Source organism: Nipponia nippon, unplaced genomic scaffold (assembly GCF_047370975.1).
Source record: "Nipponia nippon isolate SJK-2023a ecotype South Korea unplaced genomic scaffold, ASM4737097v1 scaffold_14, whole genome shotgun sequence".
NCBI classification, from domain to species: Eukaryota; Metazoa; Chordata; class Aves; order Pelecaniformes; family Threskiornithidae; genus Nipponia; species Nipponia nippon.
The window spans coordinates 8,865,418-8,893,274 of NW_028262330.1; the positions used below are offsets into that span (position 1 = coordinate 8,865,418).

The following is a 27,857-nucleotide window of genomic DNA, read 5'->3' on the forward strand; positions in this document are numbered from 1 at the left end:
CGACAGCTGCGAAGGAGCCCGGTGTCTCACCCTCCTGTCAGGAGGAGGCGGCGGCCGGCCCAGGGCAGCCGCCGGGAGGCTCTTACGGGCTGTGGCGCGAAGCCAGACCGCAGCCGCCCGCCGCCTCCCTCGGTCCCGCCGGAGGTTTCGGTGTCTTCGCGGCGTTCCGCTTGCGGCTGCGGGCGGTGAGGGGGCCTGGACCGCCCTCCCTTCCGCTGAGGCGCGGGCAGGGCGGCCCGGCCCGGTGTACGAAGGCTGGAGGGGCTGTGGACAGCCGGCTGCCTCACACCCAGCTGACGGCCGTCTAAGGAGAGGACGTGGAGCCGTTAAGCCGCCGGCGGTCTCACTCCTCCTACTCTGTAAAGCCCCTGAGGGGCTGGCTGATGTTGCTCACCAGGAACCAAGCGCCTTTTTCTAAGAAGCCGATTCATTTTGTGTGTGGGTAATGGCGAATAGTTACGGTGAGCTGTGACCTTTTAAAAAAGAAAGGTTTAGTTGTCACCAGGATCTCTCACGTACAGCAGCTTTAAATAGTGTGCGTGCAAAGAGCTGGCTTGGTTCCCTCAGGATGCACAGCCTGGGTATCCAGGGAAGGCAAGTGCTGGCTCAAAGCACAGGTTTCTATTTGGGAAGCGGGGAGAGCTCTTCCAGAACTGTTTGTGCCTTTCTTGGCTGGTTTGGACTCTGCCAGGCAACCCTGCTCGCTCTGTTCCCTTGGGTGGAGGTCCTGTGTTCAGTGCCTCAATGTTTGTTTTGGTTTTTGTTTTGTTTGCTTTGTTTTGTTTTCCTTGAAATTTGACTTCAGGGTTTGAAATAGGAGGGAATATGTTTTCTTTGATGCATCCCATTCTTCTCAACTATACGTGTAGGATTATGGTGAAGAACTGTGTTTCATTTAACTGTTCAATACTTGGGCCTAGCTGTTTCACCTGCCCAGATACCTGTTTACTTTTCAACTTTTATAATTGCTTTGCAGAGCATTGATAGAGACACTTCCTATGTAAAAAGGTTTTGTCACCCATTGTGATAGGATTTGGTAGCTGAGGCTTACTGATGAAGTTTGTATAAAAGCCAGACTGCAATTGCTAGATCACTACTAGGGGAGTAATAACACGTACTGGTTAGAAAATGAGACTTCAGATGAAGTTATAACATCAATGATTAAGTTACGTTGATGTAAAGAAACTTCCAGAAAAATTTACTTGACTACTCAGTCCTACAGGGGCAAGGAAGGGCTGGATATACTAGTATTTTGTTAAAGCATAATCCAATGGACTGTGTGTATTCATGGGAGTTGTGCATGCCAATGGCGCATTATTATTCTCCAGCACTACTCTTGGAATAACACTTTTAGTTTCTACTGGTTTATATGGATATAACTGTGATGAGTACTCAGCAGATCTGAAGGTGGATAGCATCTTTATGGCAGCTTTGTAAAAGGCTTTAAGGCAGTATTTTTCTACAACATGTGCTGGAAGTGTCCCAAAATTAAGAGAATGAGCTTCATTAAATCCTGTAGCATTACTCTGAGACAAAATGTTACTGTCTTGTTTTGCCCTTCAGCAAGGAGAACAGAATCCATATTGGCCATATGGCATTCAGCTGGCCATATTGTCAATGTGAGACAAGGAAAAAAGGCAAAACTAGCCCTTGGCATTACCTTTCTGTGAGGTTTTGAATACTGACTTTACCTTTGAATACTAACTAGCTCATTAGTCTCTTGAAGAGTGTCCTGGGTAGTAGTAAAAGAAGTTTACTTCCGTGTTGATTGTTTTTCTGGGAGAGCTGGCTGTTGGATTTGGAATAATATGATGTTGATTTGTTCAGCATGTATATGTAGAATTTTATAGCATCAGTAAGATACTGTGCAAGCTTGGAGTTCCCTTTTTATTATTACAGATTTCCTGCCTGGAATTAATGTGGTTGTACATGTAAGAAGAACTGAATAAATTTAACAAAGAATAATGAACAGAAGCCATCCAGCCAAAACCAGTAAGTTAAAAAGTCTGAAAGAGAGATGTGTATCACTTGGTGCTGTGACAATATTCTGCCTCAAGCAAGCAGGTGGAAGAGAATAAAAGCCAAACTGAGCTTTCATTCACAAGGTCAATTCTTTGACTTGAGAATGAAAACAGTGTGAGACAGCATTCTGTAGTAAGGCTGTGAAGGCTTCACACTGTATCTGTCCTTTTGTAGGCTTCCAGGGAAAGTTGCATGTTTCAGCAGAATTGCAAAAGTTATTCCCAGTCCCAGTTTCTCATCCTGAGAGGTCCTCCATTCTGGAAGAGCATCTGCTACAGTAGATGTCTGCAGAAGGTTTGCTAGGAATCACCATATACTGACAGTTAAGTCTGGTGATGAATTAAATTAAATGCTTCTGTTTTGTCTGCAAAAAGTTTTTACTGATATAGCTAGATCATCATGGAATACTGTATTTTTACACTCCTACTCAAAATGGCTGTGGTGGCAAGTCTGCTGTTTATTTTAACTACTTGGTATTTGATTGTGAGAAGATTGTTTTTCTAGAGGACAAGTAAGAGTAGAAGAGGAAAGGATCTCTTCTCTATGCATATTTAAAATATCTTTAAATTTCTTGCAATGAGGTTCTTGCGAGGTTCTTGCAAGGTTCTGAGTAAGAATTTTAATGTAGTGAATGGTTTTCAATGAACTGCAAATTGCAAGGAACATGTCAGTAGGTGAAAGGAACTTTCAATTTGATTAACCTGGCAGCTCCCAAATCCTCCAAAGATGAAATATTTTAAAATGGTCTGTCTTCCCTCCAACTCCTCTTCCCCTTCCCCTCAAAAAAGGAAAAAGTAAGAAAAAATTGTGATGAGACACCACAAACTGGGGTTACTCATGCATTTCTCTTGAGTTAAATTCTGACATCACTGTCTGAAAAGTGTTCCGGACAGATGTGTTCAGGAATTGTTATAAGAATACTATAGGTTGAAAAACATAGAGTACTCTCTTAATCAGCCTTCTTCACAAACTCATAGATGTAATTTAAACTTTTTTCTGCTTCCTAACCTCTGATAAAAAATAACTTTTTTTTTTTTTTAATTTGAATACTTAACATACTGAATGAAAAAAAAGTGTTAAAAAGAATACGCCTGTCAGGACTATTGTCTGTTTTTCAGCCCTTTTCAAACTTCTGTTTGTGTACTCTGAGGAGTATCTGCCCCTTTGTGCATCCTATCCAGAAGTTATATGAGTAGCAGCAATGGCTGTGTGTGGGCACCTGCTGCAGGTCAGGAAGCAGATAAATTCTTCCTTTTGGTTTGTGTAAAGTCTGCTGAAAGATTTTCTGTCAACTTCGATCAGCTTGTTGAGTGACTACCAAATGAATTTTACTTATGGAACTGATGTGGAATAATGCTTGGAGAATCATCAGCCAATAAAAAAACCAATGGGGATGTATAGAGAAGGAAAAATATTTCCAGAATTAATTCCCTCTCCAGCCAGAAGGTTCTGACCTTTTCTCTGGCACTGTCCATGCTCTGTGATGAATATTATTGCAGAGCTCGAGGCTGGTTTTCTGCTGCATTCAGAAATGCTAGATGTTAAGTAAAACAAGTGCAAATTCTGGTATGTTGCCAGATAAGCAAACTGTGTGATAGTGACACAGACTGTGATGTCTGTTTCTAAACTGAGGAACTCGTTAAGCCACTAGAAGCCGGCAGTTAAAAATGTCCTCAAGGTGTAGAATCAGTCACTTACGCACACTGATGGAACAGAGAAAGTTTGAGAGGTGCTATCAGAGACCACGATCATCATGTAAACCAACAAACAGATTTCACACCTCTGAAAGAAGGAATTTCTCTCCTTTTGTCTGAATGAATTTCTGAGGTACATGGAAGTGTGCGCTACATGAAATATAAGTCAAGACTTCAGATTCCTAGTTTTCTTTTCAATGTGACACCATATCAGTAAGGAAGCGTAAAACCAAATAGTAACAATTAGCTCCTGTTGTATTCAAAAGAAAAATTTCAGTGCGAAAGCATCAGTGATATTCTCTCATTATCAGCTTCCTGGTCCTTTCAGTTAATTTTCCAGATCTAATTCATGTTGCCATTTGGAGGAGGTGTTGGATACCAGTAATCATAGGTTTAATTGTGAAAGAGAGAAGTGAGGGAACCACAGTGTGCTTTGCTGTAGTGGCCATCTCCCAGTAGATGGTGCCATTGTGAAATGCAATTTATTCTGAGAAGCACAAACTTTCGGCACTCTATAGAGTTTCTGTACATTGTACAACTCCTAGACTTCTGAAAAAACAATGTTCATTTTTTTAATGTTCTTTGTAAATTTTCAAATCCAGGGATAAAATTAATTTTTTAATCTGCTCTAGGGAGGTATAAAGAGACGCTTTTAAAATAAAGGCAAATGATCAAATGTCCCACATTCAAGAGAAGACAATATACCCCGAAAACATATGTAGAAAAAACTCAGTTCATTCCTAGTTCATCAGGGTTTTCTGTAGACTTGTGAAAACAGCAACGTTTGTTATAATTCTATTATCTATGAGTATACTGAAACAGGAAGTGATAATTAAGCAAAATAGTTCACAGCTGTAAGGAACCAAAATGATTAAACGATAATACACGTCAAAGATTGGGGGATTAGACATCAGAGCTGCTTTTCTATTCTTGATTTAGTTACTGGAAAGCTTGTGTTGACTTCAGTATAGATGGACACAGATCTCTGAATTTTTATAAATTTTTAAATAAAATTTAGAAAATCCCAAACATCTGTAGATACACCTCTATAGCAATTAACTCTTTTTAAAATCATTGAACCTATACAAGAAATTATGTGGAGCCTCCATTATCAGGGACAAGATTTGATGACTCCAGAATGTTGTGTTAAGAGAAATGTTTTGTCAGTAAGTTAATGACATAGAACTTGAAGGCAACACATGTAGAGACTTCATCTTTTCTGAAGAAAGTGAAACTCTCATCAGAAATGGGCATTTGAGACCAGAACAAAGTTTAGGGGCCCCAAAAGATTCACTGGAATCAGCATGTGCTCTGTGAGGAAGTAAAATGTCAGTCCTAAACACTGGCACTGTGGTGTGCTCTTTACTGTCACGCTAGCCAGCTGGAGAGCAAATGAAAACAAACAGCTGAAACGTGGTGTGAACTCCTAGCTTCCTTTCCTGTCATAAAGGACTGGCTGAAAACATTGTATTTGCAGAGGGAAAAATTTGAAAATCTTATTCAGCATTTTGCCCTTAGTTAGGAAAATAAGCTTTGCCTCTGATTTTAGGCAAAGCTCTGTTCGGATGACAGAGCTAATGGTTTTTAGGAAGTGTCATATGTAAGCAAGTAGCAGGGGACCCAGCCAGCAGAAACAGGGATCATGAATTCCCAGATGAGCACAGATTTAATGTTTGAGGGTCCGATTCATTGGGCAGTAGATTAAATGTAATGGTTCCCATAGGTTTCAAAGGGCATTGTGTCAGATTATAATGACTATTCTGTCTGCTTCAGAAGGTGTGTTGCATTTTTCAAGTCAATCCTAATTTTCCCAGAAATATAACAGGGACTGAATAGAGTTCTTTATACGATGTATATTAGAATAACTTTGTCTGATCTTATGTATTGCAGAAGAACATGTATTGGGAAATTACAATGAGATGACTGTTAGGAAAATATGCAGCTGTATTACTGGCACAGGTACGTTTAAGTTTGAATTCTTTAAGTCAATCTGATTTCCAGTTTAACAATGGAAGGTGGTCTCAAGCCATTCTTTTGCGTTTGAAATACTTTTCTCCCAAGTTTCATGATATTTTGGCTTAAATTCCTGCAGTTGAATTTACTTCTTGGATTTTGGTCAATACCAGCTAGATTTTCCTCTCCAGGGCAATGTTGAGAGCCTATCAAGAATATGACCGTCTAATCAGCCTGTGAGATCTTATGGAACATCCTTCACTTGGGAGTGACATCTCACAACAGCCTCGGGTTTTGGCACCATTAAACCCTACTCCTGACCTAGTTCATCCTAAAAGCCAGCCTTTCTACCTCAGTCTGAAACTAGCCTGGTTCTGAACTCGACCGTATTGGCTCACTCTGAAGGATATTGGCCTACACTCACTTTCTCCTTCCCTCGCTGTGGCTAAGAGGAGAGCCTTTGTCCCCCGTGGGAAAGACTGGTGTGGTTTTGCTGAGCTTTGTATGTCCTGCTGAATTCTTTTATGGGGAAAGAGGGAAGGGGGAAATCTCCTTCCTTCCTAGTTTTTGTTATCAATAGTAAAAGCTGATCTACCTTTGTTCTCCACCTGCCATGTGTCCTCCTCCTCTTTTCCTTTACCTGGCTCTGGAGACCATTGTTGGCAAACAGCCAAACCACCAGTCTTTTGTTGGTGGTGTATTTCAAACAGACTGGACTAAGCAGAACAAATACTATTGCCAGTTAACCAGCTTACTTCTTAGTCATTAATTGCTATGACTATTGTGCCATTCTGTACTCCCTCCCTGCAAAACAGCTAGATAGATGCTTGTTCATATTGCTGATACATTGTTAAACAGATGAGCGTTTCCCTCCTGTTTCCTTTTGCAAAATACCACGCTTATGTGTGTAATACAAGCATTAAAGTACACTTATAGCTTTAAACTATTGTTTTGGGGAAAAAAATACAGTTTTCATTGACCCCAGGAGAAAAAAAAAGGAGGTTCATATAAACAGTGAAGCTTATGAGAACTGTATGTCTCATTTATAGACTTCTGTGAATGTATTTAGTATTGTTTTAAGCAGTGCTTTAACAAGCCTGGAAAATGTTGCTGGACGTAAAGGAAAGCATTGACTCTGTCTACAAAGGAAAGAAACTAAGAGATTAAGAGTTGAGCACTCGATTTTCAAGAATAACTAAATCGCTACTTAGGGAGTTCTGGGACACACAACTTGAGAAACACTTTTGAAGGGCACGATTTCAACTCACTTTATCAAGCATAAAGACAGAGTCAGTGTTAGGGCTCAAGTGGAATGACTTAAGTCTGACTTAAAAGTGGACTGATAAACTGAGAAAGGAATATCCTGAACAACTGCAAGGTACTGAACATTGAATTCCTAAAAGTTACAGAGTAAATTTTTTCTGGAAAAATGAAATCAGTGCTTAAATCTGCCCCTTCTGCATTGTCAGATTATTTAGGATTAAAAGCACATTTGTACAAAAAAAATGATAGTACCAAAGTAAGTAAAGTAGAAGAGGAGAGATAGGGACAGGACAGTATCTCTGTTATCCTTTTGCTTTTCTTGTTCTGCCCATTTCTCCCCCCTGCCCCCTGGATATCAAATAACTGGTCATGGTAATGAGATTTTGGATAATGATTACATTTTACTTTTTTTCACAACTAGTCTTCTTCAGAACAATTCCACCTAAATCAAATCTGATGGCTACTGATTTACTTGTGTTTAGGCTTTCTTTAGGCTTTCTACTGTCTTCAGGCTTTTGTCTGTAGTCAGAAAAAAACCCTCAATTTTGTTAAAGGAAGTTGAGTAATTAAAGTGTTCTGAATTTTACATCAGTTCCTTACTGTATCTCAGGCAGACATTTACACCAGTGGAAACAGGGAAAAATTCTGAAGAAGAATGTTTTGCAACTTCTCCTCTGACCATATTTGCTCAATTTCTGCTTTCATTGTTTTTGTTTCATTCCTGATTTCAGGTTGGCTGTCATATTGTCAGGCTACTTATACCATTGAAAAAAATTAACACAGAAAAGGTCAGAAGATCTCTGAGGGATGCTTGAATTCAAACAGTGTCAAGCTACTAGCAGATTTAACTCTTGCTCCTGAGTATTCTCTGTTTCAGATTGTGCCAGTGCTGCTTCAAATTTCTGCTGAGAAATGAAACTCCAACCAGTCCTTTTCTTGTGGGCTTTAAGTTTCATGATTGTGTGTTTTGCACTGTCTTAACTACATAAAATAAGATCTTGTGCAGTTTCCTGTTTTGGATACATGATGATAATATGAGAGGTCTGCCTGTCAATATTCTAGTCTAACACAACAGTAGCTATGGTTTCTGAGATAATTTGGATTTATTGTGCACCCTACAGTAAAGCTGTTCTTTGCCACAGCAAAGATGAGAGATCTAGAAATGGAGGTAAAGGGGAAAAATTAATAATTCTGTACATTTATTCTCTGAAAGAGTTCTCCATGTCAGGATGAAAGGAAATATTTGCTCAAGGATCTGCTAAGGTCAAATAGCGAAGGTAATTTGTGTTCATAAATGGTTAGTCATGACTTAAAAATACTTAAAAATATTGAAAGGAACTGCAGGATAAATGTCACTGGAACTTCTTGTTTTTTTAATACACCTTAAGAAATTAAACAAAGCGAATGCATTTGGTGGCGCCCTCAGGAAAAGTCCAGTCACTTCCTGAACAGTAATCTGCCTGTGAGCAGCAGATAGATTCTCATTGTTTGCCATTTCCAGTTTCCAGTAATGGGAACGATTACTTGATCTAGCCAGTTTCAGTTGAAGATCTGGGAAGACTTACAAATTTTAATGGCAAAATTTTATCCGTTTCCATAAAACAACAGAAAAAAAACCATAACCTGTTTTTGGTACCTGAAGGCATCACCTCTGATAATGAATATTGTTTTATTTTGGAATTAAGTGTCTGTTCTTCAGGAACGAGATGTATCTTGCTCTTCTGGTGATTTTCTTGCAGTGTAAGTTTGATAACTAAATATCTGGGTGGGTACATGTATGTCTGGTTTGTTTGGGCTTTGTTGGGGCTTTTTACTGTTTCCCCTTACTGTCTCTCAATCTGTAAGCTTTGAAAATAACGTTTCTTTTAATTTTTTTTCCAGGTTCAGAACTTTACACTCAGGAGAGAGGTAGGTAATGATAGGGTTTTTTCACGTACAAATTTAAAATAAGTAATTTAACTAATTCCTCAGTTGTTGGTGTGCATCCATAACAGTGTTTATCTGGATTTGCTCTACTACAGTGCAGTACGAAATTTGACCATGAAAAAAAAAAAAAAGTATTATTTGGTGGTGTTTCTTGGTATAGTGTTTAAATAAGAGATGTGCTGCTCATACTTTAATAAATGTTTTGGCAAAATCTTTCCTACAGTAATTTGCTTAACTGAGGCATACAAGAGAAGAGATCGGAGAGGAAATTTAATTACTAGTGTTTTGTTTTGGTTTTTAAAAAACCCTTTCATGCCCACAAGCAAGGAGGTAGGATGAAATTACAGAATGTATGTTAAGGGCACTCTTTCTTGCTCTTTTTCTTGCAAAAGAAAAGATTATATCTGAGTACAGAACTTGCGTTCTGAAAGGAATGCATTTACTTTTTATGTTATCATCTTGCTGACTTCCAGCATGTACACTCTGCATACTTCCTTTTTTCCATCATTAGGGAGAAACATTTGCCTCTTGTTGTCATGTAGTCCATTCACATGCAATGAAATTTACAATTTTTGCATTGGTTTTATGCCCAAAACTCTCTCTAGCAAGGAGAATTTATAAATAGCTGGTAAGTGTACATGGCAAGGGACTTTAGATGCAGGGAAGTTTTCCTGTTCTAGTAGCAAATTTCTAATACGAATCCTGGCCAAAATGGGCATAAACAAAAGCTGTAAGTTCTAAAGGAAGGGAAAGTGAATGAACTCATAAATCTTTCTTTGTACTTGTTCCTCTAGCTGTGTGAATAAAAATATTAATTATACCAGGATTCTAATAATTATAAAATTTTAAGCTACAATTTATTTATCATTGCTGTGGTTATAAACACAGAAGCACTATATATATATAAATGCTATTAAAAACTTTATTTCTTAAAGTGCTTATCAATTTTTTTTTTTTAATGGGAATATTGTATTCAGTATATTTTTTCAGGGACTAACATATCTAAATTCTGAACTAATTGAAAGCATTGCTTCTGCATATGATTCTGTATTTGAATGAATCAGGGTATGATTGCTAAGGACTCTTGAGAGTATGATTGCTGGACTGCCAATAATGTGAAGTTAGGCATGTACATGTTTGCTTGCAGAACTTGAACCCAAATATCTTCCGTTACGCTCTAGTTATCATAAACTAGAGATTTAAGATTATCCCAAGCTTGTGAGTTACATGTTTAAAGTGGAATTTGCTGAATGACATAACCCTAACCTTACTTTCCGATAAAAATACTGGGATAACTCCAGAGATTTCTGCTAATTGGGGATGAATTGGCTTGGGGTTTAATACAACTCTAAGCAGGGCTTTACTGTCATTTTTCAGTTTATTCAGACAAGTATAAATACAAAATTTTGTTCACCTCTCAGATCTCCTGCCAATTAGAGTTGAAGACAGCAAACCATGAGAAATAAGGAAAATCAAGAAGTAGTTACAAACCTATTCCAGCGTCCCCTGTGTCTTCTAGGGAATGTAGTAGATTTGGCCATGAGCATGGCCAAATCAGTGATTCTTTCAGTCCCTCAAGGCAAAGACTGAGCAGATGGACAGTGTGTGCTGTGACAATCAGTAGTTGCCTCTAGTATATCTGTGCAGTGGAAGGTAAAGCTGCTACCACTGTCAACATCTGTCAGATCTGACCACAAAAATTATAACACCTGCTACGAGGGTACAATGAATTAATTTTTGTGATTAAAACGTAGCAGCTTGAGATAACAGTATTATGTTGGACGAATTGAAAATAAATATAACTTTTTTATTTTTTTCCATCAAGTTTTTACTTTCAACAGAGTTGAAATCAAGGTTCAGCCATCTGTCAAAGTAAAGAATGGAGCTCCTATGTCAATTGTCTGCCATGCTGATATTAGCAAAAGTACCGATTTCCAGCTGAAGCATAACTTTACAATTTTTAAGGATGGCAAGCTTGTGTTCATGACCGTATCAGACAAAGGAGATGCACAATATGAAATACCTGTGGCTAGATCTTCAGATACAGGAGACTATGAATGTACTGTGGAAGCAGATGGAAAGGCAAAATCTAGTAACTCCTTACACGTTTGGGTAACAGGTGGGTAACTCCTTCAAATACGGCAGTTTTCTAAAATACAAAAAGAGAACAACCTTCCAGGGGAAGTAATAATACTCAGTGCTAAATAGGATATCTTGCAAAGTGTTTTTTATCCATGGACATCATAGTACTATGCAAGAATTTAGTACTAAATCCTAATGTTGAGGCACAGAAAGGAAATCATGATCGCAAGGCTACATGGCAGATCAGTGATAGTCAGAAATACAATCTGTGCCTCCTGTGCCACCATCCCCTCTGTCCTGAGCCTGTTTCCTAGACTAGAGAAAGTATTATTTGTGAAAGCTTGTGCCTATAGATCATAAACATGATGGGGGGTGGGTAGATTACTGGAAAAGCTGGAAATAATGTATAGAGATTTTCACCTTGTGACAGCCGTTGCCAAAGCTAGTATTAACTGTGGACTACTTTCGTAGACAATGTTATATCAGTCTTGTTCTTTCATCTCTTATGAGAACAGGGGCCACCTCCATCTATACTCTTTCTAGCCATGTGTTCTTGACTGCAAGTGACATGTTTCCCCTTGGAGAAGCAACTTGGAAAGAGGTCATTCAGCATTAAATAGTTACAGGGTTGTGCAGGGCCTGTAATTTTTCTTCAGAGGCCTGCACCCCTATCTAGATACAGAAGTTGGGATGGCATTTAGTTTCTTTGCTTGCTCATTTCTGAGTGGCAATAGGAAACACTGAAGAGGAAGTGGCTTTACCTTGAAAACAGCAAGTTTCATACTTTACACATTGCATCAAGATTGTACTACCCTCTCGGGGGACATTTTGCTCTTCTGAAGGTGCCTTGGTATGCACTCACACATCAAAAGAACTGTCTTCAAAAGCTCAGTTCTTGCAGATTATTTGCATCTGTTCCTTAGCATAAATAACTGACATAGTAATCAGAGATAGTGTTTATTTCGGGATTATGTAACATTCTGTTTCTTTTCTTGTTTTCTGTTCTAAGGAATGACTAAGCCAATCCTGACTGCTGAGAAAAAAGAAGTTTTAGAGGGTGAAGTTGTGAAATTACGTTGTGAGCTGCCAGAAGAAGTACCTCCTTTATATTTCTTTTTCCGGAAGATAAAGATGAATTCAACACCTAAAGAAAAATTTGTATTTGAACCACACAGAAATTTTTCTGTAATGGAATTTTCTGTTGAAGAAGATGATAACATTTTACAATTTGATTGCTTTGGTCGGAGAAATGTAAAACTCGAATTTGAAAGCTCAAAACACAGCAACACAACACTTGTTACAGTCAGGGGTAAGTTGCTTAGCTTTTCTTTTTACATTTCTTTGCTTGCTATAATTAAAAAGTTGGGTCATGAGTTTATATGTATTCTCTTGCAGAACCATTTATAAAGCCTACTCTGAATGCCAAGCCCTCAAGTAATATTACAGAAGGAGACAGAATACAGTTTGAATGCTCAACTGTGGTAGCCCAAATGCGTGACATTGAAATCATACTCCAGAAAAACAAAACAATACTGAGCAGTGTACGAGATGAGAAACTTTTGAAATACTCTGCAGTAGCTGCTCTAGAGGACAGTGGTGAATACCTGTGTAAGGTGGAGCAAGGGAGAACATCTAAAACCACCAAACTGAATGTTATTGTGTCAGGTAACACCTCTGTTCATCTTAGATTTTACTCAACGGATTAATATTTAAATTTAAATTTGGTATAACTGAAGATCCAAGTGTAACCTCCAGATCCAAGTGTAAATTTTTGCTAAGTTAAAGGCTATTAAGATTTAGATGTTGGTTTCTGATTTTTGCCTGCCAGTACTTTCCAACAAAATAATACTTTCAAATAACACAGATGAGAAGTGGTTTCAAGTGATTGCTAAGTTTCTGTTTTCCCTGAAAATGTTATTATATTAAAATAACATGGTAGGTTTTTTTTTTTTTCCTGATTGTAAACTTTCGGTATGTCCTTCATTCTGTAGACCTTGAGATAGGTAGTCGTATTTTAGGTTCAATTTGAATGAATTCATTCTCTCTTTATCTTGCAGAGTTATTCCCCAAGCCAATATTGGCTGCTTCTATGAGTAAGCTGGATGAAAATAAAGAATTAACTTTGAATTGCAGCATTAGTGGTTTTCAGAAAGCTAACTTCTCTATATTGCGGAAAAATTCAAATGGAGACATCTGCTTGAAAAATTCTAGAAACTTAACAATAATAGTGAATGTGAATGACACTGGATCCTATATCTGTAAAGCTGAAGTAAAAGGAATAGTCAAGGAGAGCAAACCTGTAAGGATAAATGTTTATGGTGAGTTGATACAGAGGCTTTGAACCCAATGGTGGGGGGGAAAAATCAAAATCATAAGCTTATAAATAAGCACGACCGTTTACAGAAACAGTCTCTAGTCCATGAACTGGCAGGGTGTCTATTAGTTCTTGCAATATTAATTTCTGTGAGATGTGCTTGTCATCTTTAGCTGTAGGGGATTTGGCCTACCGTGATCTAATCAAGTCAGACTTTTCCAGGGCTGGCCCTAGGAGAAGGAAGTTAGCATGTCTTCCTTCTGTTCCCTTGATTCTGCTAGGTGCCAAATAAACTCTCATTCATTACCATTTGCAGGAGCTGGGAATGTTCTGCAAACCTTTCACTCATCAGTTTGATCTGAAACTCTGTCAGTGTCTGCCTTGAATCCCTCCCCCTGACCCTCCAGGCAGAAAGCCATGAGAGCCAGAGGTCATCTGGATAGCTCTACTCCAGAAAAGCCAGGTTTTTTGCTATCAATACAACCCCCTCACCAGCACGCTAATTATAAACACCCTAGTTTCCTTTCCTCTCATGGAACAAACACTGTCAGTTCTCCGGTCTGTAAAGGGGGATTAACTGGGTTGTGACTCACTGTGCTGCAGAAACAGAGGTCCTTGATTAGGTGCTGCAGGATCCATCTCAGGTAATACATGCAATGGTACTTGCACATATTTTTGCTCTACAGAGTTACTCCTTGGGTCAGAGTTAGTTCTGGAGTTTGGATGATCCACGGCTGTGTCACCGATCCTTTTTTTTTTTTTCGTTACATTATCCTCGTATGCTATTTTATCCTAAGTCACATATGTTCTATTATCTATGGTTTTGTTTTGTTCAAGTCACCCCCTGCTTCCATTCTATCAATGAGGAAGAGCTCCCCAATATAGACTGTGTGTGCAAACTAGCTAAATATTGTATGTTTATATGTTTTCTACAAAATAATATTGTGTCTTTCGGCCTTATGCAGTGTAATTTGCAACAATTTTTTCTTTTATTCCCCTTTTAGCTCCAGTCTCCAAGCCAACTCTTTCCGTTGTCAGTGGTTTACCGGAGGTGGTATTAGGGAAGCCTCTACAGTTAATCTGTCGTTCAGTGATGGGAACACCGCCAATAACATTCACATTCTATAAAGGAAATGAAGTTAAGAAAATAGTAATTAATGATACATATGCTACGTTCTTGGATGAAAATATTAAACAAAATGACAAAAGAGGATACAAATGTGATGCTAGAAATAATCACTCCAGTGGTATGAAAACTAGCAATATTCTAAACATCACAGTAATAGGTAAGTCTGTTTAATTCTTCTTCTTGTCTGATGTCATATTTTGATTTTTGAAACTGTAGCAGCAAATGATGGACGAAGCAAAATGGATGTGAAATGTTTAAAGATTTTTGCTCATTTGAATTAAAAATAGTTGGAGAACTGTATCACAGACTATTTGTCACTAAAGTAAAAATCCTGATAGTAATCCAAATCAAGTTAACTACAATTGAGTTTATTTTAATGTTAAAAACAGATCTGACTTGAAATCTTACAGAAGCTGTTTTAGCAAAATGAATGATTAAAAATTTCAGGACCAGATCTGTTTTCTTCATGTTTGATTTTCGTAGGACTGGATTAAATGTATACATAATGATATTGGAGTTAGTCTAGATTTTACTCATTAAAATAATTGAGGTAGCTAGATTCCTGGTAAAAGATGTAAATCTGTGCTTTTAGTAATTCCTCTAAATACCTCTGTTATTAGTTGCATTTTTCAGAGGCACTGAGCATATGCTCAACACCAGAAGCTGCAGTTGCTAAGTAGCTCTGAAAGTCAGTCTATTCTTATGCCTTATTAGCAACTTGGAGTTACTGTATATGAGCAAAATCTCTGATCTACAAATATGTGTGAAGTAGAAAGGGAAAATTCCTCTGCCCCCGAGGGAAGTTGATAGTTGAAGCTTTAAAAAGAAGATGAACTGGCAGTCCACGGAAGAAAGCATGATGTCTGATATACGCTGGGAGTCTTAGCAGTACTCCAAGAAGGGGAATGCAAGTGAAAAAGCTGTGATTTGCAAATGTGCTATTGGCAGATATGAAGAGAAATTGAAGCAAATAATAACTCTGTAGTAGGCTACGTAAGATCGGTGTCAGGACTGGTCAGTCTTAAAACATCTGTGTGTGGTTTTCCCTGTCATTACGCATGTAAGGGAGCGTCTTGTCTTGGTAGGATTTTTTAACCAGTATACCGTGTTTCTGTAGATTTGTTTGGGGCACTCGGAACAGATGGTAGTGAGATTTCACGTGACAGTTCCTGATGTAGATCCTAGTGGTTCAGAGGTTTGGCTCAAGAAAATTCTGGCGCTGATTTAGATATGTTCTGTCCCCATCACAAGCAGTTCCCTGTGTGCCCAAAGAACTTATTTGTTAACAACAGGTTTTGCTATAGGCCTTAAGGAAGTTTCTTGGATATCCTGTGCCCAAGATATGGATTGTACCTTGAATTTAATTTGAAAATCTAAAGACAAACAATTGTAGAGAACAGAGTAGCTGTTTGAGAAGGTATACTGAAGCCTTCTGCACTAGATGAAGGTCCCTAACAGTCACAGGCTTCATGTCGACAGATACTGTCTTGTTGGGGTTCATCTTTAATAGCAAATGAGGTAAGCAGAAATCATAGTCTCCTACCCAAGTGGAAATAAAGCATTGACTGTGGCTGCTGCTCCTGGAGGACCTGAGAATATTCTCAGTCTACAGAAGGAACCAACTAATTGTAGGTATTAATCTTTAATAAAAGGAAATAATGATTTGCTTGTAACGTCTTCAAAATGTTTGTCTGCTTAGTAGTGTCACCTCTACCTTACTTGGTTCAGAGTTGGTCAGTTTCGTCAGTCTGATGTTGTCAAAGAATTTGACTATCTTGGTAGGGGTTGGGCAATATGTAGTGGAAAATAAGTAGAGCTGTGTATCCTGTGCATATTGTTGACACCTATGTCGATATCATTTGACCAGGTAGTAACCACATACAGCTATTGGGACTGTAAGTAAGGGAATTGGTGATGGCGGATCCACTTGTAGAGCAATTTTAACCCATAGTCTTGGCTCCTTGCTACTTTTCTTGAATGTATCAGCAGCATTTTAGATTTACCTAACTTGATTACAGCAAAGTAGTCCAAGACCAGAGCAGACAACTATTCTTGACTTATTGAAAAGAAGAGGGAAGCTCTCTCTACCAAGGAGTCTTCGGTTTTGTGTCCCGGCTTGAACCCAAATTGTGTTGGTTTTAATAAGACAAATTTGTGGGTAACAGGCTGGTTTCTCTCTGAGTTTTTACATTGAGTTGTATGTGACTAGAACAGATACATCCAGAATTGTTGCATTTCTTCTGAGTCAGTTGGATTATTGCACAGTTGAAGGACATGCTCCCCACTCTCTGAGCCCCCAAACAGGTCTTTTAATACAGTATTTGCATTTGCCTAGACTATAGAAGTAGGACCGCACCTTAAGTTCATCAGTTCCACCAGGATATGCTTTGCTAACATTAGAGAGAAGCTGAATGATAAAACTCTGAAGAGATTTATCCAGTGAGATTTAAAGTCAAGGTAATTTGAAATAACAAGTAACAAATAAACAAATACAAAGCATAATCTTAGTCTATTAACAAGTGGGTATTTCTTTGCTGGAACTAGTGTATCCCAGCTGTTAGAGCAGTGCTTCAGGATATATTGTGACACTGTTTGGAAGTTCTGAATAGAAAGTCACATTTTGGAGCCTGGTGAGCCCATCTTCTGCAGGCCACCACTCCTGAGGTGGTGGCTTTGAATGCTCTGTATTCTGTCCTTTCTGTCTGTACCAGAACTGAAAAAAGATTTATGTTTTACAGAGCAATCCTCTCTATCACGGGATCAGTCATAGTAACCCACGTCTTGTATCTAAATCTGCTTCCTGCTTACTATCTAATGCAAATACAGCTTTCATGACTAGCATCTTTTCTTATCAGATTTGGTTTCCTCCTTCTGCTTCTGTACCAGTGTTGCCTTAATGACTCCTCCTTTGCATCTGCCTTGTGTTATCCATGACCATGCCCCAAACACATTCATAATATTTCCAGAGAAATTTTGTTTAGCGATTTTAGCAAAACAGATGCTTCATATACCAAACTTTTTGTGAAGCTACTAACATTCCACATGCCTTGCATCACAGAATGTATGTACATTTTTTCCCCGTGTAATTGTAAGTGCTGCTGCTCCTGTGCTAGCTCTGTATATGCTAATATGCTTAATTTGTAAAACAGAAAACTTAAAAACTGTATTTTGGCTATGCATATTCTTACAACTTGTTCAAATACAAACTAACTTCTCTCATTGTGTTTGCTATATTCTGTAACCATTAGAATTTGGGACTTGCTTATGCCTTGATCCAATATCTTCATTGATGATCTGGATGAGGGGATTGAGTGCACCCTCAGTAAGTTTGCAGATGACACCAAGCTGGGTGGAAGTGTCGATCTGCTGGAGGCTAGGAGGGCCCTACAGAGGAACCTGGACAGACTGGATCATTGGGCTGGGGCCAACTGTATGAGATTCAACAAGGCTCAGTGCTGGGTCCTGCACTTGGGTCACAACAACCCCATGCAACGCTACAGGCTGGGGGAGGAGTGGCTGGAGAGAGAGAGAGAGAGAGAGCTGCCTGGCTGAAAAGGACCTGGGGGTGTTGGTCGACAGCCACCTGAACATGAGCCAGCAGTGTGCTCAGGTGGCCAAGAGGGCCAATGGCATCCTGGGTTGTATCAGGAACAGTGTGGCCAACAGGACCAGGGAGGTGATGGTGCCCCTGTACTTGGCACTGGTGAGGCTGCACCTTGAGTACTGTGTTCAGTGTTGGGCCCCTCACTCCAAGAAGGACATCGAGGTGCTGGAGTGTGTCCAAAGAAGGGCAACGAAGTTGGTGAAGGGTCTGAAGCACAAGTCTTGTGAGGAGCGGCTGGGGGAGCTGGGGTTGTTTAGTCTGGAGAAGAGGAGGCTGAGAGGAGACCTTACTGCTCTCTACAACTGCCTGAAAGGAGGCTGTAGCGAGGTGGGGGTCGGTCTCTTCTCCCCAGTAACGAGTGACAGGACGAGAGGAAATGGCCTCAAGCTGCACCAGGGCAGGTTTAGGTTGGATATTAGGAACAACTTCTTCACCAAAAGGGTAGTCAGGTATTGGAACAGGCTGCCCAGGGAAGTGGTTGAGTCTCTATCCCTGGAGGTATTTAAAAGATGGGTAGACGCGGTGCTTGAGGACATGGTTTAGTGGTGGACTTGGCAGTGCTAGGTTAACAGTTGGACTCGATGATCTTAACGGTCTTTTCCAACCTTAACGATTCTATGATTATCTGCTGATATTCACTATTGTATATTGTTACAAGAAAGATACAATACAGTTAGCATACAATAGCATAACTCTACATAACTGTGAAAGCATAGCCACATATATTGAACTATAATTATTTATACTATTGAACTGCTGAGTGTATTATTTCTGAAAATTAAATAATTTGTAGGTTGGGGCCTAAGGGGCATCCAAAGGAGTTTAAGAAAAGAGGCTGACTGACTTCTGTGGAATGGATATAGTTTCCTTCTGTGTCTGCGTCGTTTCTTTATAGTGCCCTCTCTATTTCTGGGTGTATAAAAATATTTACTAGAGGATGCTGCCTGGCAGAGACTGTTCAGAAAGATTAATACTGTGCATTCAGTCTGTGTTTAACTAAGCATTGTGATTTAACCCCAGTCAGCAACTGAGCACCAAACAGCCACTTGCTCACCCTTCCCCCTCCCACAGGGGGATGGGGGAGAGAATCAGGGGGGAAAAAAAGTAAAACCCATGGGTTGAGATAAAGACAGTTTAATAGGACTGCAGAGGATGAGAAAATAATAATAATGATAAAAGAATATACAAAACAAGTAATGCACAATGCAATTGCTCACCACCCACTGACCGATGCTCAGCCCATCCCCAAGCAGTGATCACTGCCCCGTGGCCAACTGCCCCAGTTCATGTGCTGAGCATGACTCCATACGGTACGGAGTAGCCCTTGGGCCAGTCGGGGTCAGCTGTCCTGGCTCTGCCCCCTCCCAGCCTCTTGTGCACCGGGCAGAGCATGGGAAGCTGAAAAGTCCTTGACTAGTATAAACGCTACTTAGCAACAACTAAAACATCAGTGTGTTATCAACATTATTCTCATACTAAATCCAAAACACAGCACTATACCAGCTACTAGGAAGAAAATTAACTGTATCCCAACCGAAACCAGGAGACTAAGCATTAAAGCAAGTATTTCTACAATACAACATTTTATCATCAAAGTTATTTCTGATAGTGCTAATATTTATTTTCTTTGTGCCTTCCACTGTAGTACCAGTCAGGAATGCCAGCTTGGGCAGTATTCCATATGGAGAAGTGGAAGATGGCAGTGAGACTGTTTTTCTCTGCTCTGTGAAAGAAGGATCTTGGCCAATCCGCTTCAGGATTTTTAGAAAAACTGATCGTGAAGTTCTTCTATTTGAAAAAAATGAAAATGCAGACAGAGTCGTGTGGCGCAAGGAAGCAATGAACAGGCAGGACACGGGGACATATTACTGCGTGGCTTCTAATCGAGCTAACGTGGATGTGAAAAGCCATCCAATAAGCATCAGTGGTAAGCTAACTTTTATGATAAGGTGCATACTATGTCATCATGACAGGTGACATCATTTTATCATCTGGGATGTTACTAAGTATAATTCCCTTACTTGTTTTTGTTCCACCATTGGCAGAAGTTAAACAGAGAGATCCATTTATAAACATATAAATTTATATGTCTAACTTACACAGAAAAGTTTAAGGCTTGCTCAAAAGCCAAAGGAGCCAGATGCAAGCTAAAAGCAACCCATTGTTGTACTGAGTTTTTAATCACAAAGGAGAGGCTCACTAGTGAACTTTGCATTCAAGTTTCCTTAAAGTTCTTCTCCAGTGTGCAAGAAGGCCAATTTGTAGTAAAATGAAAGGTCAGGAACTGCAGAAGTTGGTAATGATGACCTGTCACTGTACATGCTCTCTTAAACATGTCTGTCTTATTTCCAGTCATCTTAGCGGCTTGGCAGAAAGGAGTCATTGCTGCATTTGTCCTAATACTTATCGCAGGAGCAGCAACTCTCGCTTTATGGTGGTTTTTGTGTAAGAAGAAAAAGGGTAATGAATGGTTCCCTTCTGTTTGTTTGGTGACAAATGTATTGCAGTTAAACTTGCATTTGTTTCAGGAGCAAAGGCTTGTGGGGGTGAGGCTTCAGGAGATTACTAAATATGATTTTAAACAACAAAACATCTACTTAAAAATGCTGTGTGGCCCAAATTAAGCTGTGACTGTGTTGAAGCTTTCCAAGTATATTGGGCAGAATAGGAGCGTCTAACTAATGGTGCTGGGAAGGCACTAGTGAAGCAAAGGTTATTGGAGACAGGCCAGAATTACACTGTCCTGATGCAGTCCTAGGTCTGGAATTCAGTGCCATGCAATGTAGAGGCAGACAGGGCCTGAGGGGGTTTTTGATCCCTTATAGAGCTATGATAATTTGATTTGAGGTCCCAGCTCAGGTATAATTGAGGTACTTCTCTAGTCCTCATGAAACAAATTTAAGATTATTAGGTTGTGGGGCTGTTTTTTTTTCTCCCCACACTCTAATACAATTTAACTTAGGGATTTGTCTTTTATCATTAAGGTATTCTTCCAGATCTTGTTCTTTCAGAAAATAAGTAAATATGGTTTATCCTGTGATTTCCAGTACATTGCAAAATATTTGGGAAAATTTGGAGTATCTGAATGTCTCAGACTGCTTAAATTGGCCAGGCTAAATAAAGTCTGGGGCTTGGGATCTTAGGTTCTCTGTGAAAGAGACGTTTAAGGGACCTGGGTGATAAACAGGATGTAAGACACTAGGTAATTACTTTTGTGATAGCCAAGAGAAATTATTCTGACTTGGGTAGATAATCACTATATTTTTGGTTTGATTTTTACTTTTAAATTCTTTTACTTGTGTAATTAATAGATACTTTTCTTTTTCTCTGTCAAGCTAAAGGACCATCCATGGAGATGTCTGGGTAAGATGGCTTGCTTTATGGTAATGGTGAAGTATTTCTGTTCAAGGGCTGGAGGCCTTCCACCATATGAATATAGTTTATTATGGCACACACCTGCAGACAATAGATGGTTGTGTTTCATGTAGCACCTGCTAATGCAACAACAGGATGAGGAAATAGTCTAAAAATAGAAAAAAAAAAAAGGCCAGCTAAGAGAAATAGAAGAATGTCAGGCCTGCATTTGAGTGCATTTAGATATGGAATTAAAAATACAGAGGTCTTAAAGAAGAGTAATGCAAGAGGGAACATTTTTTACCTTAAAGTCTGTTTGCGCTTCTCTTAAAGACAAAACCAAATTTTTCATTAACTTCAATAGTTAAGAATGTGTGGTAGTCCGCATAGACAACGACTGCTCTTTGCATATCATCATGTTGTTTTTATTGACACGTTTTGGATAATTACATCAACTTTTGTTGGTTTGCTTTTCAGTTCTGCCTTGGCTACAAACTTGACAAGTGAAAAACTGACAAGACAGCACAATGATGGAGACTACTATTCAGGTAGGATATTTTGCTGTAAGACTATTAGTGAGTTGGCTTAATTAAACATTTATTTAAAGTTTTGGACTTACATGGTTGTTGTTTGGATAGGGCCCAGTGTTTTGGGAATACAGAGGAATACCAGTAACATCCTTCCAAGTATCTTCTATTATGTTGTCTTTGTACAGTTTTTTATGAGCACATTTCATACAAAGATTGGTGTATAAGTCTGCTCAGACACTTCTACTGGGCAATCAGTTAACAATATTACAGATGGAGAAATCATGGTAAAAGAAAATTATGTTCTGTTTTTGACAGTTTTGACACAGCTGCAAGAAAATTATTTCAGAGAGGAAATTTGAGTTGTGGCACATGGTCCTGTAATGTGCCCACAGTATAGCGATGTTAACTTGCCATGACTGGGCACTTTTCATTTCAGGATCTTAATGCACTTTACAAAGATAAGTGGACATGTTGTTTAGAGCACCTGATATAAACAAAGTTATCCCTTGGGTGTTTTTCAGCTGATCATTTAAAAACCCACATTCTTCCCCCTGTATTATATGAATGTCTTAGGTATGAATCTGAAAGTAGAATTTCTCATATGTAAATAAACATAATGACAATAGCAGCTGTGTAACTAATTTATTTGAGTGGCTATAATAAATATTTTGTTAGCTCAACTTTTGCTTTAATATTTTAGGATCAGGTTACATTGAAGACAGTGAAAATCACATGAAATCAACAGATGAGAATAAAGGTAACTTCATACTTAAACAATAGATTTTAAAATTATTTTATGATTGAAAGTTGTGATGTTTTCTAATGGTAGCAATCAGGATTTGACAGGTCCAGTCCTTTCCTTTTTCTCTTTGATAGTGGAGAAGACTTTCCTTTGCTGAGCTTAGTTCTTTTTCCTTACATGAAAAATGACAATGATAGGACCCATTTACTAACTGCATTATGAAGTGTAATTAGTTGTGCTGGATTCCAGGCCATCTAATGAAGGATGGTATATAAATACAACTTAGACTCAAAATTTTAAGTTCTATATAACAAATATTCAGAAATTAAAAAAAAAATTCTACAGACTTCTGCTTCTTTTACTTGTCTGTCCTTTCTTCATTTCTGCAGATCTTGAAATATTTAAGCATTAAACCTAAAAATAATTTACTGTGAAATCTGAATAAAATAACCTGCCAAATACCTTGATACACTATGTGGGAGATATATAGATATATATAGATATATATATATGTTCATTAAAACGTGTCATCAAGTACTGCATCATCTAGCACATTGTATTCTTCAAGACCAGTGTTTTTAAGATATTTAGTCAAAGAATAGTACTTAAATATGTGGGCATTGCTATCTGAAAGCATACCTTGTCCCATATATTTTTGTTTTATATTGATGTGAAAGTATTCTCATGGGTTAGATGCAATTTCTGATGGTTTATAGTACATTTTGACTTGGTTGTCTATTGGACCATGAGTTGAAAGATAGTCGGAAAGGCATCTAGTGTAACTACAGAACAAAGTTAAGCTAAAATTAATCCAGAGCATGGAACTAGACTCCTGCGTAAGCCTGTATGCAACACAGGTGGCAGGAATTTCTAATCGATAATTCTTTGATGCAATTCTGAGTGTGCAGGGCAGCATTGTACCACAAAACTAAGAGAAAGGTGCTGCTCCAAGTTAGTTTCACAGGAAAACTTGGAAACAACCTTTGGAAACTCTAGCTCAATGACTCTTGTTTTTTCCATTGTATCCTACCTGTTTCTTCTGAAATGGGCTCTGGTCTAACGATCTGCATGTGTGCCAGAAATAAACGGGTTTAATCCTTACCTACTGTGGACTGGGCAGCTTCATTAAAACCAGCTAGGCTATTGCAGATCTCTCTACCAGAAGTGAAAAACAAGTCTATTATTCACATAGCTCTAAAAATAATAGTATCTGTTCCGCATTTGTGTGGCAATAGCTTTTACTTCAGCAAACAAAAGGAAGGAGCTTATAGTCAGTGCATGGAAGTTATTCCACTGTGGCCTGAATAAGTCAAATTAGAACTAGAAAGACACTCTCATGCAAAACAAACATACAGACAGCAGAAACATAGGAAAATAAGGCTGTATTGATCATTCAGAATCACTGTTGTTGTAGGAAGCATGTCATTTAAACTCTGTAATTAACTAATATGCCACTTTAAACACTGTTTTTGTTTTGTTCAGCTTTCTTTTTTTCTTCTCACAAATGCTATTGGAAGGCTGCTGCAGAACTTTGCTGTTCTAATCATTAGATCTTTCTCTAATTTCTGTTCTAAAAAATCCACAAGCAGTTCTGCAGGATTCCAGTCTGGATGACTGTTGTTGTTCCTCCCAACTTTTATGGAAATCTAGTAGAAAACCGTTTCCACGCTAAAGAAAAGGCAGAGTAGAAAGCAAGAGCTGTTTCTTGTGTCTGTTGTATCCAGGTAGCCAGTATTTGTCAGCCAGTAGTCTTAGTAAATCAGGTGTCTAACAGTCGTCAGGCTTTCTGTGGGCCTTGTGGCAGAGAAGCATTTTGAGGAGGAAGATGGGTTTCCATTGTAGATGTTCTAGGGAGAGCTTTGAAGGGCAACATAAAAGTGCTGAAACTGCTTATTGGCAAAGCAGAAATTGAGAGTACGAGAGGTGATGAGGGAGGCCATGAAAGACTTAGAGAAGGCTTTAAATGTGAGGAAAGTGGAGAATGGGAAGTGTCCTGCCACAGCAGCCATAGAAAAGGAGGAAAAGGTAATGGCAGGGAGAAAAGGAGAAGAAAGAGGAGCCAGAGCTGGAGCAGGAATTTGGGCAAATCTCAGATAATTCCCTGCTCCATTTGTGTTGTGCCACTTTTGAAGGTGTCAAATTGGAAGTAAGAGTTTGGGGCACAATTTGCACGTCCCACAGTTTCAGAAATCTGGCTTGAGTTGGTCTACTGCCTTTCAGATTGGGATGACCCTTAGGAATGGGTTGGCCTTACAACTCTTAGCAGAGTGACTCACATCTGCCATAAGTAGGGCCTGATCCTACACCTATCAAAGTCAGTGAGGACTTGTCCATTAATTTCAGTGGCAGCAGGATCAGGCCCACAGTTCAAATGAAGTGTGCAGTCCTACAAAGAAACATCTTCTTGATATTTTTGGGGCAGGACCTGACCTTGAGAGTGCTGAGGTGGAGTACACTGAAGTTGAAGTATCAACGCTTGATCCTCACAGAGGTAATAAACTGTCTGGCCTCTATGGTTATGTTTTGGGAGCAACTCTGTGCACGTTGCTACTCCCTGACACTGGTCTGATATTGGCACCTGTGAATATAAGAGCAGGTTGTGTTTTGTGTGCATGACGGTTTCATGCCAGTAGTGCTCCTTAACCTAGATGATGCTGTGGCAACCACGCTGTTGTTCATTGCAGCCCTTCTTCCCCTGGGATCCTCTCGTGCACTCGCCCTTCCCATCCACATGAGGTTTGTGCAGAGCAGGGCTCCCAGCTGGAGCTGTGGCTCTGAGCAGAAGGCAACCTGCTGTGAATCTTCATGTTACAGAGTCCAAATTCACTTGGAGCCATTTGAGGTTAGCTACAGGGTAGGATAATGGAGAGAACAAAGTAGTGGAATTTCCTCCTTTATAAAAAGGAACTGATTGAAGGGTCAAAGCTGTAATTCACTTGTGATAGGGAAGGAAGAGAGACCAGCGTAGATTTAGTCTCTCAGTCTGGAGAGACCTGGAGACCACCCTGGATTTTGTGGCATGTTAAACAGAGAAGTGAGAATATTAATACCCAGGTAACTTTGGCCTCCTACTTGTAGTTCTGTGGTAACAGTAACCAGACCTCATAGCATGAGGCTAAGGTCCATGTCACTGCAACCTTGAAGGAGAAATATCCACCAAAATTTATTCTTAATACCCAAATGTACACTGCAACCATTCTGTGCCATCTGGAGAACTGGGATATCATTATGCCCTTGTGTTGAAAGCTGTTAAATCTTTCAGAAATTTACAAAAAGTTTCAAGTAGCTAAGGGTGAATAAAACCCATGAGAGACATTTATGCTATGCCCTAGCTTCTTTGCCTTAGCTGAATGAGAAGCAGACTGAGGAAGAAATGGATAAATTTGCTTTTTCCTGGTAGGAAGGACCACTCACTTATTTCAGAGACCAAAGACATGATTGTTTAGTTAGTAATACAGATGTTTGGGCAAAAGTGCTGACTCTTCAAGCTTGGCAGCAAAGCTCTCCCGGAACAGCTAGTCTTCCTTTTCTTTCTCTGTTTTTACTTGCTGGTATCATTCATCATGGAGTTTTCCCTGTGTTCTAAGCGTGCTATTTATCCACCTCTGCTAAATTCTGCGCTGAGATACCATAGTTGTTGTACTCTTTTTTGGAATAGGGCTAATACTTATTTGTTCTAACTGTTTCTGAGGATGCACTACACAATACAATGGTGTAGAATGGTAAAGATATGCTACTGCATGATTATTTAAATTAAAATCCCTATTAAATGCAAGATCAGCATCTCTAAAAATAGCCTTTTCATCCCATTCCTGATAGGTAACACTATTCCAGTATACTAGACTGAGTAGTCAGATAGTATCCATGCTATGTAGACTGAACCCCATTAAACTGCAAACTGCAAAATAATGTTTAAAAGAGAGTGTGTAAATGAGATCAGATTATTTTAACTGAATGCTGTCTCATGTTACAGACCCGTGTATGACATACAGAACATTAACTGATTCTGTAAGACTGAACTGTGCTTCAAGTATATTGAGATAGGATAGCTCCCTAATCTCTTTCTTTTGTTGCACTCAGGACACAAGTGAATGCTTAGCAAATGCATGCTTTGGTTATGTAAACGGCAACTGCACTGCACGCATTTAATGTGTTAATCTTTCAGAGCATCTTGAGGATGCTGCTTAAATGGAAGGAGTTGTATGAAACCAAGTTGCAAGATTAATTCTTTCAGCTCTGCACTGCCTATCACAATGAGAACAGGATGAGATTTATTCCTGGGAAAAGAGAGAAGCAAAGCCAAGTTTCTTTATATACCCTTGTAATAATCATGTACACCCACAAAAATAATTCAGCCATAGGACTGCCACTGGTACTTCTGCCACATTGATGTTATTGTATAAGTTTTGTTTCAAATCATAATATTCTTTCATATCTGTCTGTGGGCTATGACCAGTCCTTTTAGGGAACAGGGCTTTCAGATTATCACCTAGCTCCAAATCCCTATCGCACCTCTTTTGATTCCACCTATTTTCTGAATGAAGACAAAGTATATCACGCTTACCTTTTCTCTGGGCACGCATATCTCATCCAGCAGGCTGCACATAGAGTCTGATTCCTTCTGCCTTTTGAGGAACTCCAAATTTCTTTGGTGTCTCAGGACTACCTTCAAATTAATTTATCGTCTCAATCATTTGTTCCTCCTGCCACTGTTGTCAATGTCAATACTAATGTTCATCTCAGGAGCAGGAGAATCATATTTTGTGTATTGTGAAAGACTACTGCAATAAATGCTGCAGTATCTAAGATATAACACTAGCCTTTATTTCACTTTTGGGAATCAGGAATAATTGAATACAAGTTTACATAATTGTAGAAGGATGTACATCTTGTCTTTGACAGTAAACAACTACTTACATTTGAAAACAGTGGTTTCACCCTGGTTTTCCAGCCATGTCTGCACTAGCTGTTCATTTCTGAAATACTTTTTAACACAGTATAATGGCGAATAGGCTAGTGCATCAAGAACTTGATATGTACTATGTTGTGTATGAGGAGCAAAAAACAGGGTTCATTACAGTGTTACTGATAGTGAGTGGTAAGTTTCATTTTAAAACTGCTTTATTTTAAAACTTCCATGTGGGAATAGCTTGATACCTACTTTTTGAAGTAGGGGTAAAGAGGCTAGGCAAATACAAGGTAGAGCTGGGGCTACACAGTCCAGCTTTTACTTGGGGTAGTCAC

The 27,857-nt window shown here is 39.1% G+C and overlaps 1 protein-coding gene across 9 annotated transcripts in view; it reads left to right on the forward strand.

Annotated features, from left to right (window-relative positions):
* The first annotated feature begins 140 nt into the window (after positions 1-140).
* PECAM1 (platelet and endothelial cell adhesion molecule 1) overlaps positions 141-27,857 on the forward strand; it is a 43,999-nt gene continuing 16,282 nt past the window's right edge. For 2 of the 9 annotated variants that reach the window (XM_087751108.1, XM_087751109.1), the window contains exons 1-12: positions 5,607-5,675; positions 8,814-8,840; positions 10,684-10,977; positions 11,950-12,249; positions 12,336-12,605; positions 12,998-13,258; positions 14,259-14,540; positions 19,633-19,914; positions 20,340-20,447; positions 21,323-21,350; positions 21,819-21,889; positions 22,572-22,628. In XM_087751108.1, the coding sequence (XP_087607234.1) occupies positions 5,636-5,675; positions 8,814-8,840; positions 10,684-10,977; positions 11,950-12,249; positions 12,336-12,605; positions 12,998-13,258; positions 14,259-14,540; positions 19,633-19,914; positions 20,340-20,447; positions 21,323-21,350; positions 21,819-21,889; positions 22,572-22,628 (2,020 nt within the window). In that variant the 5' untranslated portion in view covers positions 5,607-5,635. Of the gene's footprint in view, positions 462-1,899; positions 1,993-5,606; positions 5,676-8,383; positions 8,673-8,813; positions 8,841-10,683; positions 10,978-11,949; positions 12,250-12,335; positions 12,606-12,997; positions 13,259-14,258; positions 14,541-19,632; positions 19,915-20,339; positions 20,448-21,322; positions 21,351-21,818; positions 21,890-22,571; positions 22,629-25,035; positions 25,105-27,857 lie in introns of those variants that run through there. The other 7 variants (XM_087751101.1, XM_087751102.1, XM_087751103.1 and 4 more) reach the window with 7 other exon arrangements.